This window comes from Erythrolamprus reginae, chromosome 13 (assembly GCF_031021105.1).
Source record: "Erythrolamprus reginae isolate rEryReg1 chromosome 13, rEryReg1.hap1, whole genome shotgun sequence".
Taxonomy (NCBI): domain Eukaryota; kingdom Metazoa; phylum Chordata; class Lepidosauria; order Squamata; family Dipsadidae; genus Erythrolamprus; species Erythrolamprus reginae.
The window spans coordinates 13,519,623-13,532,528 of NC_091962.1; the positions used below are offsets into that span (position 1 = coordinate 13,519,623).

Sequence of the window (12,906 nt, forward strand, 5' to 3'; positions counted from 1 at the left end):
GGGAAAGTTGTCGTCCTGGATTGGTCAAGAGGGCTCGAGAAGGAGAGCCAGTTTGCTGCTACAACTGCGTTCCTTGTCCGAAGGGGACCTTCTCCACTCAGGAAGGTGGGTTGGCCCTGAGGAAAATGGGAGGCTTGGTGGAACTGGATCCATCCAGAACATTATCATGAAAGTGCAACTTAAAAGGCAGATTGGAGCAAACCTGTTTTTTTTTCCAACCTGCACAATTTCTTATCTAAAAGGAAGTAGATCAAAAAGACTTTGAAGGAGAGCTCGGAAGAGACTGAACTCCCCTCAACTGCATATACCTAGCTAGATTTTTTGAAAAAATATTCTTCTTAGTTCTTTTTAATGGAATTGTTTAGAAATACGTCTTGGAATATGTCCCTGGAATTAGGTGTTGTCCCAAAAATGTATTTCTTGTAATGTAAAAAAATAAAATACAGTGATACCTTGTCTTACAAACTTAATTGGTTCTGGGACGAGGCTCTTAAGGTGAAAAGTTTGTAAGACAAAACAATGTTTCCCATAGGAATCAATGGAAAAGCAATTAATGCGTGCAAGCCCAAAATTCACTCCTTTTGCCAGCCGAAGCGCCCGTTTTTGCGCTGCTGGGATTCCCCTGAGGTGAGGTTCCCCTCCATGGGAAACCCCACCTCCAGACTTCTGTGTTTTTGCGATGCTGCAGAGGAATCCCAAGCGCGAAGTCCGGAGGTGGGGTTTCCCATGGATGGGAGCCTCAGGGGAATCCCAGCAGCACAAAAACGGGCGCTTCGCTGGCAACGGAGGTCCGGAGGCGGGGCATCCCAGTGGCGGCGGTGGGTTTGTAAGGTGAAAATAGTTTGTAAGAAGAGTCAAAAAAATCTTAAACCCTGGGTTTGTATCTCGAAAAGTTTGTATGATGTGGCGTTTGTAAGATGAGGTATCACTGTATTAAAGAAATATTGCTTTTTATTTTTCAGATACTGAAAAATGCACCCAGTGTCCGGATGATAAATATCCCAATGAGGACAGAGTCCAATGTATCCCCAAAGTTATAACCTTCCTGTCTTATGAAGAACATCTGGGCATCATCCTAGTCTCTTTTGCCCTACTGTTGTTCCTAAGCACAGCCAGCCGCTCCGTCCTCCTCCTGCCGGGGTTTGATCCTTCTCGACATTTTCACGGACGACCATCAGAGGAAGTCCTTGGTGATGGCCTCTGCGAAGTTGGGAGCCGCCATGAGGATGGCGATGGAACAAACGATGTGGAAGAGGGCGAAGAGGACCAGGCAGAGTCGGTCGATGACAGCCCCGGCAAATTTCCACTGGTTGCAGGCGGCCCGAGACGCATCTCGGCTGCGGAAGCGTTGAGCGACGTATCTCAGCTCCTTCAGGATGGAGCTCAGGTGAGGGTCCTCAGGGATGGAGGACGGAGGCTCCGGGGAGAAGAGGAAGGGACGGGGTATGTCAGGGGGCTTGGTGGTGGGGAAGGGGGCAGGAGCCACGGCTGCGATGGGGATCCCCGCGTAGACCAGGTGGCCGTTGGCGATGGGCCCAGCCGGACGGGTGGGCGGGCTGCTGCTCGCTCTGTCGCTGTTGTCTGAGCTGCAGCTCAGCAAGCTGGGGGCGCACGGGGGGTGCCGCTGGGGTTCTTCTCCCGGTTGGCGCATCCTCAAGAGCCAAGCGCCCCAGTTCAGCACCAGGACCTGTGTGGAAGAAACCGCTGGATGAGAGAAGGGGACCCCCAACTTTTCAGGGGTCTGTCTTGGAACGGAGCAAAGGAAGGGGAGATTTGTGGACTTCAATTCCCAGAATTCCCCAGCCAGCATGTCATAAACCATGCTGGCTGGGGGATTCTGGGAGTTGGAGTCCACCCCTCGTAAAGCATGCTGGCTGGGAGATTCTGGGAGTTGGAATCCTCCTCTATTAAAGTAGGCTGGCTGGGGAATTCTGGGACTTGGAGTCCACTCCTTTTAAAGCATGCTGGCTGGGGGATTCTGAGAGTTGGAGTCCTCTCCACTTAAGCATGCTGGCTAAGGAATTCTGGGCGTTGAAGTCTTCCCCTCTTAAAGTGCCCAACACTGCTCTGGGCTGTGCCACATTTTGAGGGAAGCCCCCAATTCTCCTATAAGAATATGAACGTACTGTTTTTATTTTATTTTATTTTTAACACACCCAAACCAGAGAATTATAAAAATAGTAAAAGAGCCAGCCAGGACAAAGAATCTGCCGTTCAAGTTAATGAAAGTGCATCATCTCCAGTGATTTCAAAAGTGCCACCTTAGGGCAGCCCAGGGGCGAGATTCCCAAAGGGAGACCACCCCCCATTCCCCAGCAGGTGGTAGAAATGGTTGGTTGGCAGGAAGTCTGTGGAGAGGGGCGGCATACAAATGCAATAATAATAATAATAATAATAATAATAATAATAATAATAATAATAATAATTATTATTATTATTATTATTATTATTATTATTATTATTATTATTATTTGAGGAAAGTTCATATTTTTAGCCTGAAAAGTTTTCAAGGAAGCTTCTGATTGATGGCGAGAACAGGGATAACGGTCAATCCGGTGTAGCAGTTGGGGATAAATCAACAGCTTGCCACACTATCTGTAGAAGGCCTGATGTGGATGGGAACTTGGGTGGGGGGATTTTCAGGAGGGAGCAGATGCAGCCACAAAGTATTCTTTAGAGGGGTTCAAGGACATCCTATATCCACCCACCTGGGTGGAAGCGGAAGGAGGACTGGCCACGCTGGCACAATCTGAGTGAGCAACGTGACAGGTTTGTGGGTGGGGTACAAGGGATCGGAAACTCAGATTCAGGGTTCCCATTGTAGGAACACCCCCCCCCCCAAATCTGAAACAGGAGGCGGCACTCACCCATCTTGGCATGGAGCCTCCCTCGGGGTGGTGGTGGTGGTACTGGAGGACAAAGACGGTGGTCATTACTGAGAGACCCACCATGCCCATGGTGCTGGCAAAATATTGCCCTGCAAAGAGAAGCAGATTGGAGAAATCCCGGAGTCATCTCACCTGGGCTTTTCAGTGTACATCTTTGACTAGGTTTTAATCCTATCCTATCCCCAGAGGGCATTCCGCATTCTTGTAGAAATGGGTAGTTAAAACAAATTTAAGCCTTTGGTCAACAGCCCCTTTAAAAACTCACACAAACTGGAGGTGACGCAGGTGCACCCCGGAATTGGGAGAGGGCGAAAGGACAGGAGGGGGCGGGTACTCTTGTTTGAAATTGGATTCCCCTTTTCCAGTCTCACCTATTAGTGGCACCGAATCGGAGGTGGCTGGCATTACTTCGGCCACCAGCAACATAAAGACAGTAAGCGACAGCAGCACAGTGATGCCTGGAAAGAAAAGGGAGACCCCGAAAAGTTAGTGGCAGGGGACGGGGGTGTCCCATGGAGCCTTTCTAGAAGAAGGACCCCTGGGTCAGCCCCGCCTGCCTCAGCCCCAGTCTTCCCAGTCTGCAAAATGGGGAGTTTTTTAGACTGACCTCCCAATCTTTTAGACCAGTTTTCAGTGCACAAGGAAAGGGATTTTTTGTTTGTGTGCCCTTGTAGACCAAGGGTGAGGAATTAATTATGACCCGTTTATGACTTGTGGACTTCAACTCCCAGAATTCCTCAGCTGGTCATGATTGGTCTCCAAATAGGGTAACTTTAAGACTTGTAGACTTCGACTCCCAGAATTCCTCAGCCAGCCATGTTTGGTCTCTAAACTGGGTGACTTTAAGACTTGTGGACTTCAACTCCCAGAATTCCTCAGCCGGCCATTTTTGGTCTCCAAACTGGGTGACTTTAAGACTTGTGGACTTCAACTCCCAGAATTCCTCAGCCAGCCATTTTTGGTCTCCAAACTGGGTGACTTTAAGACTTGTGGACTTCAACTCCCAGAATTCCTCAGCCGGCCATGTTTGGTCTCCAAACTGAGTAACTTTGAGACTTGTGGACTTCAACTCCCAGAATTCCTCAACCAGCAGTGTTTGGCCATGACGGCTCAGGAATTCTGGTAGTTGAAGTCCACAAGTCATAAAAGGGCCAGAGTTCACACTTTTGTCATAGGACTATCAGCGTCCTCGCTCTACAGAATTTGAAAATTCCGTCCATTGGTCAAAATCTTGCTTCCCCTCGCCCGGCTGCACATGCCAACCTCGCCGCCTCCTTGGGCCCAAGAGTTTTTACCCAAAGAAATCTTCTCCCCTGAATCAGCAGGCAAGAGGAAGACCAAAAATGTCACGGCCGAGAGCAGCAAGCAAGGAACTAGCATGTTCAGGGCGTAGTACAACGTCCGTCGACGCATAACGACCACGAAGGTGACATCAAGGTAAGGCTCCCAACAACAGTCGTAGAAAACCCGTTTTTCACTGCCAGGGACCCCTGCAGGATGGAAGGATGGAGAGGAAGAGTCAAAGGGAAAGAGTCCCCCTCCTCCAGGGTCCTAGCCAGTGTTCCCTCTAATTTTTTTTTGGGGGGGGGGGCGGAAAAGTATAGTGTCTGAGCGGCAGTCCCTTCGGGATTGGGCGGCACGGAAATAATAAATAAATAAATAAATAAATAAATAAACAAACACAAACAAACAAAAAACCCACCCTGTTCTGCCTCAGAGAATTTCAAAATAAAATACTGTCCTGTGTGTCTATAACAGTGAGCTCATAATAGGGAAACTCTATCAATATCAAAATGCCACTTAAATAGTTGAGCTAGTTTCAAACTAGATTTTGATTTTCTTTCTCTCTTCCTTACTCCCATTCTTTCTCTTTCTCTTTTCCTTCCTCTCTTTTTTCTCTCTGTTTCTCTCTCTTCCTCTCTCTCTCCTTCCCTCTCACTCTTTCCCTCTCGGCTTCTGGGCAGATTTGGAAAACTCTGAGTTGATGATGACTTTTAAGTGAGCGATTGCTCACTGCTCAGCTCAGAGGGAACTATGGTCCTAGCAATGCCAAAGGGGACCGTCGACTTCATTCTTACCCACAAGGTCCCACTCGCCGTTGGAGATGTAGCCCGACGTGTCGCTCTCCAGCATACGGAGGTCGAGCAGCCAGCCGTCGTGAGTCCAGGACCCGAATTTGAGGTCGCATTTTTGGGTGTCGAAGGGGAACCAACGGACGTCGATTCGACAGGTGCTTTTCAAGATCCCTGGAGGGGAAGGGGAGGAAGAAAAGTGGGACCCTCTCCCAAACTCCAATGCCTTTTCTAAAATTTAGAAGTATTTTTGAAAGAAAGCCACGCGGGAGCCTGCGTGTAAAATAAGACAGCCATCCTGCTCGGCAATTTGAACCCTACGCAATATATATTGGAGTAGTCGAACAATTTTATTCCTTCCTTCCTTCCTTCCTTCCTTCCTTCCTTCCTTCCTTCCTTCCTTCCTTCCTTCCTTCCTTCCTTCCTTCCTTTTTTTTATGAACCAGAAAAGCAGATCTTATTTTTGCATCCCTCCCATCTCACCTGGAGGCAGCCACTGGCAGTAACCGCTGGAGTTGACCAAGACGTGAGTGTGGAGTGTAGAGTCGAATTCCTCGTTGGCACTAAGGAAAAAAAAATTAGAGAAGAATTAAAACTCTTTAACTAAAAAAAAAACTCCAACAGGAAATTTAAATACTTTAAATAAAAAGAATTATTTCAAAACCTGCCAAGAGGTTTTCACAACTGCCGCCGGCTTTTTCCCTTACGCGAGATTTTTCTTAACTGGTTTTGTATTACCTCCAGGGACCCCCCAAGTCGTCCCCCCACCCTCGATTTTTGTAGCCCTGCCTTACCTGTTGTACAGAAGAATGTCAGGTTTCCACACCTGCTCGGCTGAGAAACGTAACGTTTTCACTCCGGGATATTCAGATTCGTTCCATCGCAAATAGTGATCGTACCAGTACTTAAAAAAAGAAAAACAGACCGTGTTTTGCAAGGCGCCTAATTTCGGGGTGCCCTTTCCCTTTCATCCTCCTTCAATTATAGACAGAGAGGTAGATATTTAAAACGTACCATCTGCAGCCAGACGTTGGTGATGAGGACTTGGTTCTTCTCATCCTGTGCAGGCAACAGGAAAATAAAAATAAGGTTTCTTGAAAAACCACACACTTTAAAAATTGAAAAATCCCTCTTAGCCACAGGCAATTTTGTTTAAAAATAAGGCAAATCCTCAACGTACGACCGATTTAAAGTTATAACCTGTTCTGTCTGGCCAGGTCAATTATTAGATCAAGCAAGGAATCTGTCCGTTGCAATCTCGGCTATTCATTAAAGTCTCGGGCATAAAGTCAACTCCGAAATAGTTTTCCTTGATGACGTCTCTACTTAACTATGATTCACTCTGAATTGGCAGGAAGCCCGGGAATCAAGATTTGCTTTTCTTAATCTGTATTTCCCACAAACAGTCCAAAAGTAGATTTGATTCAGCCGTCTCTCACAATTGAAGTTGACTTCCACACTTGCTGTCACGAGGCTTGCCCTTATATCGCCGAAAGGCGTGACCAAGTGTTCTATAGATCTATCCACACAAAGGCCTTTTCCTGTTCAGCTGCTCCTACCTTCTGACACTTCTGTGCACTCTGACATCGAGAAGAAGCTCTTCCCCTTCTGAGTTACTCATGGGCACCTCTGGAGGTGCAACAGTTGGCTTTCAGCCTCTAATCCCACATCAGGCTTAGGTGCCAAATACCCTGGCCTAGGATACCAACCCACACCCGTCTCTCGATGCTCAGAATCAGCTGCTCGGGACGCAGGCGGGGCCACCACAGAGGTGTCCATGTTTGGCATTCATCTCCAGGACTTACCAGATCCATGATTTGCATAAGGCTGAGGGTGAAGTGGACAGTGATGGCTTGGGTATCATTGCCGACGGGTCTCTCCAGGGGAATGTAGTCTTCCATCAGGTCCTTCAGCAGTTGGCGCTGGTGGAGGCCTCCTTCGGAGTCTGCAAACCAAGAGTTGGACGTGAATGTTGAGGAGAACATCAAGATCCAGAATTCGGGGAGATTTTTTTTCATAGAAACACAGAAGATTGACGGCAGAAAAAGACTTCATCTGCCCTTATACTATTTCCTGTATTTTATCTTAGGATGGATCTATGTTTATCTCAGGCATGTTTACATTCAGTGACTGTGGATTGACCAACCACGTCTGCTGGAAGTTTGTTCCAAGCATCTACTCTTCTTTCAGTCAAATAATATTTTCTCACGTTGCTTCTGATCTTTCCCCCAACTGACCTCAGATTGTGGCCCCTGGTTCTTGGGTTCACTTTCCTATTGAAAACACTTCCCTCCTTTTCGATCGTGTCCCCCCTTTTCCTTCTGTCCTCCAGACTATACAGACTGAGTTCATGAAGTCTTTCCTAATAAGTTTTATGCGTGAGACCTTCTCCATTTTTGTAGCCCGTCTTTGGACCCGTTCCATTTGATCCATCACTTTCTGTAGGTGAGGTCTCCAGAACTGGATGCAGAGAAGCTGGAATTAAGGAGGAATTTCCTGATGGTTAGGACAAATTAACCAGTGGGACAGCTTACCACCAGAAGCTGTGGGCGCTCCAACACTGCAGGTTTTCAAGGAGAGACTGGACAGCCATTCTGAGATGGTTTGGGTCTCCTACTTGAGCAGGGGGTGGGCTAGAAGACCTCCAAGGTCCCTTCCAGCATTATTATCATACATTGTGTGATCCGTTCCTGGGATTTTTCAAGGCTCTCTTCAGGCCCTGCTGCTGTTACCCATAATCCCCTGCCTCTTACCCAACCTGATCTTTCCGCCCCAAAGCTTCTGCCCCCAGATTTTAAATCCCCCCAACCCAAAGATTTGCCCCCCACCCCATGCAAATGGCAGCGCAGGAGAGTCCGAAAACTCACATGGCTCCACAACTCTGCTAATGAAAATCTGATCTCGAATGGAAGAGGGGAGGAAAGGGGTGGGTGGGGAGAAGGTGCCCCCCCCTCTTGGGGGAAGTCTCCAGCCCCTCCCCACACACACCATCCTTCCCCATTCAGCAAAGCGGCAACGCAACATGCAAAAAAAAATTGCACTCCGCCGGCAGTAAAGATGGTTGTGTCGTCTTTCGTGCCCGCAAAGCAAAACACACCACACACACAAACGCACCAACAGGCAGAGTGTGGCAAAATAGAACACATATACAAACACACAAACCGAGAGAGACACAAACACACACACTAATGAGATGGTTGTTCTGCAGAACAACCAGCAAAGCCAAAAACGATACCGCCGAGAATTAGTTTCCCGTTTTCAAGCTGGACCAGAATTTTTTCCCTTCCTTTGGCGTCTCTGAAAACCGGGCAGCCTTCAAAGCAGAGGTCCAAATTCATAAGGTTGTGTGTGTGTGTGTGTGTGTGTATCAACCCCCCCTTTCCCAAACCCCCCACCTCAAAGCCTTTGGAGGCCACCCACCTGCTCCTATGCCAGGAGACCTCACGCAGGACAGGTGGGTGGACGGAGAGGGAGAGAGGAAGGAAGGAAGGGGAAGAAGAGGAAGGAAGGAAAACAGGAATGGAGGAAAGGTAGGGAGGGAGGGAGGAGAGAATAAAAGAAATGAAGAAAGGGAGAAGAACAAGAGGGAAGGAAGGAAGGAACCTTCGGTTTTCATCACATTGAAAATTCATAGGGGGAAGAAGGGAGGGAAGGAAGGAAAATAAGAATGAAGGAAGGGTAGGAAGGCGGAAGAAGGGAAAGAATAAAGGAAGGAAAGAAGGAAGAACAAGAGGGAAGGAAGGAAAACAAGAATGGAGGAGGGAGGAAGAAAAGAAAGGAAGGAAGGAAGGAAGGGCCTTACCTGGGACGAGAAGGAAGAAGGAGGCGAAGACGAGGAGGTGAGCAGAAAATTCCGTATTCATGTCGGTTGGGGGGAGGAAGGAAAAAAAAAAGGGATTTAAATTCCCCGGAATCTTTCCTCCTCCCTTCCTGCTTTTTGCCAGAATCCGAAGGAGAAGAAAGAAGAGACGTTCTGCAGCTTAGCAAAGACAGCAAACCAGGGCTTCATTTAGGAGAGGAGGAGGAGAGGGAGGGAAGGAAGGAAGGAAAGAAGGAGGGAAAGAAAGAAAGAAAGAAAGAAAGGGGGGGGGAAGGGAGAACCTGCACTCCGGCCACCCTCCGTCCCTTTTACAGGGGGGCCTGAAGCCTTTCTCTCTCTCTCTCTCTCTCTCTCTCTCTCTCTCTCTCCACTCTCTTCGGAAGACCCCCCTCCCCATTTCCAAGGAACACTGCCCCCCCAGGAATGAGAAAAGGGGGTGGGTGGGTTTGGGTAGAAGGGGCCCGGAGGCTCTACAGGCAGCCAAGATGGAGAGGCTGCAGCCAGCCAGCCTGGAGGAGGAGGAGGCTGGGAAGGACCGGCCAGGCTGTGGTCCCAGCGGGAAGCTCCTCCAAGCCCAGCAGGGCCCCAGAGGTCATCCAGTCTAGCCCCTCTGGAATTAGAAGGTCACCTGGAATGAAGATGCTGGGGTCATGCGGGCACCTCGCTAACCCACTCCTCTTCTTTCTTCTCTCTCCTTTTTTCTCTCCTCCTTTCTTCTCACTTTTCCTTTCTCCTTTTTCATCTCTTTTTCTTCTCTCCTTCTCTCCTTTCCTCTCTTTATCTCTCACTCTTTCTTCTCTCTTCTCTTCCCTCCCCTCTTTCTCTCTCCTGTCTCTTTCTCTCTCTCCATTTTATGCCAAATCCAACTCAATGGAAGAAGTTCCAAAATTCATTTTTTTAATAAGAAAGGATGAATTTGCACAGATTCCCCCTGGGGTTTTTTTCCCCGGCTGCTTCCACCGCAGTGGTTTAAGAGTTTTCCAAACCGAGCCCTGGTTTTCAGTCACAGCTGCAGTTGCTGGAGGGGACATTTGGGCTTCCTTGGTTTCCCCCCCCCCCCCTGCGTGGCATAAATATCCCCCACGGGCGTGAAAGCATCCGTCGGAAGTAGAGTCTGGACACAGGAAGGGGTGGGGGGGGATGTCTAGCAGGCAAAAATCCCATTTAATGGAAATTCATCCCGGCTTGCTGTTCTGGCCCCGAAACTTGAAACCTCACGGCTGCCTGAGCAAATTTGCACAACTGTGTGTGTGTGTGTGTGTAAGAGAGAGAGACCGACAGACAGATCTGTCTGCCTACCTTCATAGATAGATACGATAGACAGATGAGATGATAGAGACAGACACAGAGATAAATGTAGGTAGGTAGGTAGATAGATATAGATAGATGGATGATAGACGGACAGGCAGACTAGATATAGTCAGATACAGAGATAGGTAGATAGGTAGAGACAGATGTAGATATGGAAGACAGACAGACAGACAGACAGATATACATAGATGATGGATGGATGGAGAGATAGATAAATAAATAAATAAATAGAGAGCTGAGATAGATAAGATAGATAAATGAGTGAATAGATAGAAATGTAAATACAATAGATATGTGGAGAGATTAGATAGATAGATAGATAGATAGATAGATAGATAGATAGATAGATAGATAGATAAATTGATAGATAGATATAGATAGATAGACAGACAGACAGACAGGTAAACAGACATAGAGATTAGATATAGACACAGATATAGGTAAGTAGGTAGGTAGACACAGATGGATGATAGATACAGGCAGACAGACAGAGAGACAATATATAGACAGATAGATAAAAGATAGACAGATAGAGACTAGATATAGAGAAGACATATAAATGATATAGGTAGACAGATATATAGATAGGTGGATGATAGATATCAAAATTAGATAGAGACAGAGATAAATGATATAGGTAGGTAGATAGATAATAAGAGATAGATGATAGATGGGGGAACTGAAATACACTTCCCTCTAGGCCTTTACAATTCTATGCATGGTATGTCTGTATGTATGATTGGTTTTAATATAATGGGTTTTTAACTGTTTTTAGTATTGGATTTTGTTATATACTGTTTTATTGCTGTTGTTAGCCGCCCCGAGTCTGCGCAGAGGGGCGGCATACAAATCCCAGAAATAAATAAATAAATAAATAAATAATAAATAAATAAATAAAGACAGACAAATTAGGTAGGTAAGTAGACACAGACAGATGAGAGATTAGATGATATGGATGGATGGATATAATGAAGATAGATGAAAGATGATGCGTTCCGAGACTGCCCGCGAAAGTCGAACTTCCGCGAAGTAGAGATGTGGAAGTAAATACACTATTTTTGGCTATGAACAGTATCACAAGCTAAGGCACTTTAAGCCCCTAAATTGCAATTTCCCATTCCCTTAGCAACCATTTAGATTACTCACCCTGTTTATTTATTAAAGTTTATTAAAAAAATATTTATTGAAGGCAAACAAAAGTTTGGCAATGACATATGACATCATCGGGCGGAAAAAACCGTGGTATAAGGGGGGGAAACCGCGAAGTATTTTTTAATTAATATTTTTGAAAAACCATGGTGTAGACTTTTTGCGAAGTTTGAACCCGCGAAAATCGAGGGAACACTGTATAGAGAAATACATACATACATACACACACACATACATCAAAAGTGAACTAAATGAAGACGGGGCCCATTTCATCGAATAAATCAATTTATTTAAAAGAATATGTTACAATTAGTTGTACTAATTGATTCTTACCAAACTTTTTTTGTTATTGTTGTTTCAGAGGAGCTTCGCTCTAAAGATGAAGAATGTCCTGCGTCCTGCCCTCCCACCCCCAACCCGCCCTCCCACCCCCCAAAAAATTTTCTCCGAGCCCTTTCTTCCTCCTTCGCCAGGATATTCCTTCTTCACATCCTAAAAAAAATCGCAAACGGAAAAAAAACGCCGAGGAATATGCAGTGAAAACATTACAATTAGAAGTCTGTCAAATAAATTAAAACAGTGAGAGAGAGACACACACACACACGGAAAGCACCAGGAAACCCAGAGCTTAAATATATATATATAAATATATTTATATATATATATTGACTCGAACCAAGGATATTTAAAAGAAAAAAATTGAGGGACATGGAAACCTTTATTTTTTTTCAACCTATATAATCTTTGGATAACAGACGGGGATGTTTGAAACAAACTCACAATCCTGTAACAGAAGAGAATCAAAAATATATTTTTTAAAAAAGAGCAAACCAGCGGTGGGTGGGAAAAAACACTTTGCAACAAAATGCTGGGGTCTTTTTTTTTTTAAAAAAAATTGTTGCATCCCAATTGAGAAAAGGGGTAATGGACACGTGCGCAATTTGCCTAGAAACGGGGTCACTTTTGCAACTCGAAACCAAAACGCAGGTTTTGATGCAGGAAACAAAACTCTTTGCAAGCAGTTTTGTTACCCAGCTGAGAGTTGTGGGTCCTTCCCCACAAACTCACCTACACAACTCCCTTGGGACGCCCTCCCATCCTGATGGTTTATGCGTCAGACCAGCATCCCTAAGCCACCTTTCCCCAAATCCTTGGTTAAGAACAAGGGAGGCAACGTATCGCCAAGGTATATTGCTTCCCTAAATTTAAATTATTTGAAATCTACTAAATTGAAAATTTAAATTTTAAACACGGCCAAATTTGTATTCCAGGCTGCCCGATTGGCACTTAGAAATTAGGATGTCTGCTTTTTCTCGTTCTTGCTGGTGGCTTCGGGATAAAGCAAGGGGCTAGTCCTCAAGGAGGTGGGCCTTTCCAAGCACCATCCTAAGCGCTGACCAAACACCCAGAAGGATCTTTGCGTGGTTTTTAGTGCAATCGGAAGCATCGAGGGCACACAGTTACCATTACTCCATTGTCCCACCCCTGAAAATCAGGACTTTTTTAAAACTAAGGTAAGTGGGGACCACCTTTAGTTTTGCCCACCGACACTGAAAAACCACGTTCTTCAAATGATGTAACCACTAGGCCAGCGTTTCCCAACCGGTGTGCCGTGGCACACTAGTGTGCCGCGAGACACCGCCAGGTGTGCCGCGGCTCCTGCCCG

General features: G+C 46.2%; 1 protein-coding gene across 1 annotated transcript; it reads right to left on the reverse strand.

Moving 5' to 3' along the window:
* Window positions 1-983: 983 nt before the first annotated feature.
* LOC139175472 (neuronal acetylcholine receptor subunit alpha-7-like) lies at window positions 984-8,823 on the reverse strand. Its single transcript, XM_070766597.1, has 10 exons — window positions 8,763-8,823; window positions 6,766-6,905; window positions 5,975-6,019; window positions 5,755-5,864; window positions 5,444-5,523; window positions 4,967-5,134; window positions 4,184-4,378; window positions 3,260-3,346; window positions 2,862-2,977; window positions 984-1,687 (listed from the first exon to the last, which is right to left on the reverse strand). Exons 1-10 carry the CDS (start codon window positions 8,821-8,823, stop codon window positions 1,175-1,177), a joined length of 1,515 nt encoding a protein of 504 aa, XP_070622698.1. The 3' UTR covers window positions 984-1,174.
* Between the last annotated feature and the right edge of the window lie 4,083 nt (window positions 8,824-12,906).

Excerpts from the sequence above, each read along its gene's own strand:
- LOC139175472 (XM_070766597.1), bottom strand. The coding sequence starts at position 8,823 with ATGAATACGGAATTTTCTGCTCACCTCCTCGTCTTCGCCTCCTTCTTC. Across the intron at positions 5,524-5,754 it reads GACATTCTTCTGTACAACAG|TGCCAACGAGGAATTCGACT; the intron begins GTAAGGCAGGGC and ends TTTTTTCCTTAG. Across the intron at positions 5,135-5,443 it reads CTGCCAGTGGCTGCCTCCAG|GGATCTTGAAAAGCACCTGT; the intron begins GTGAGATGGGAG and ends CTTCCCCTCCAG.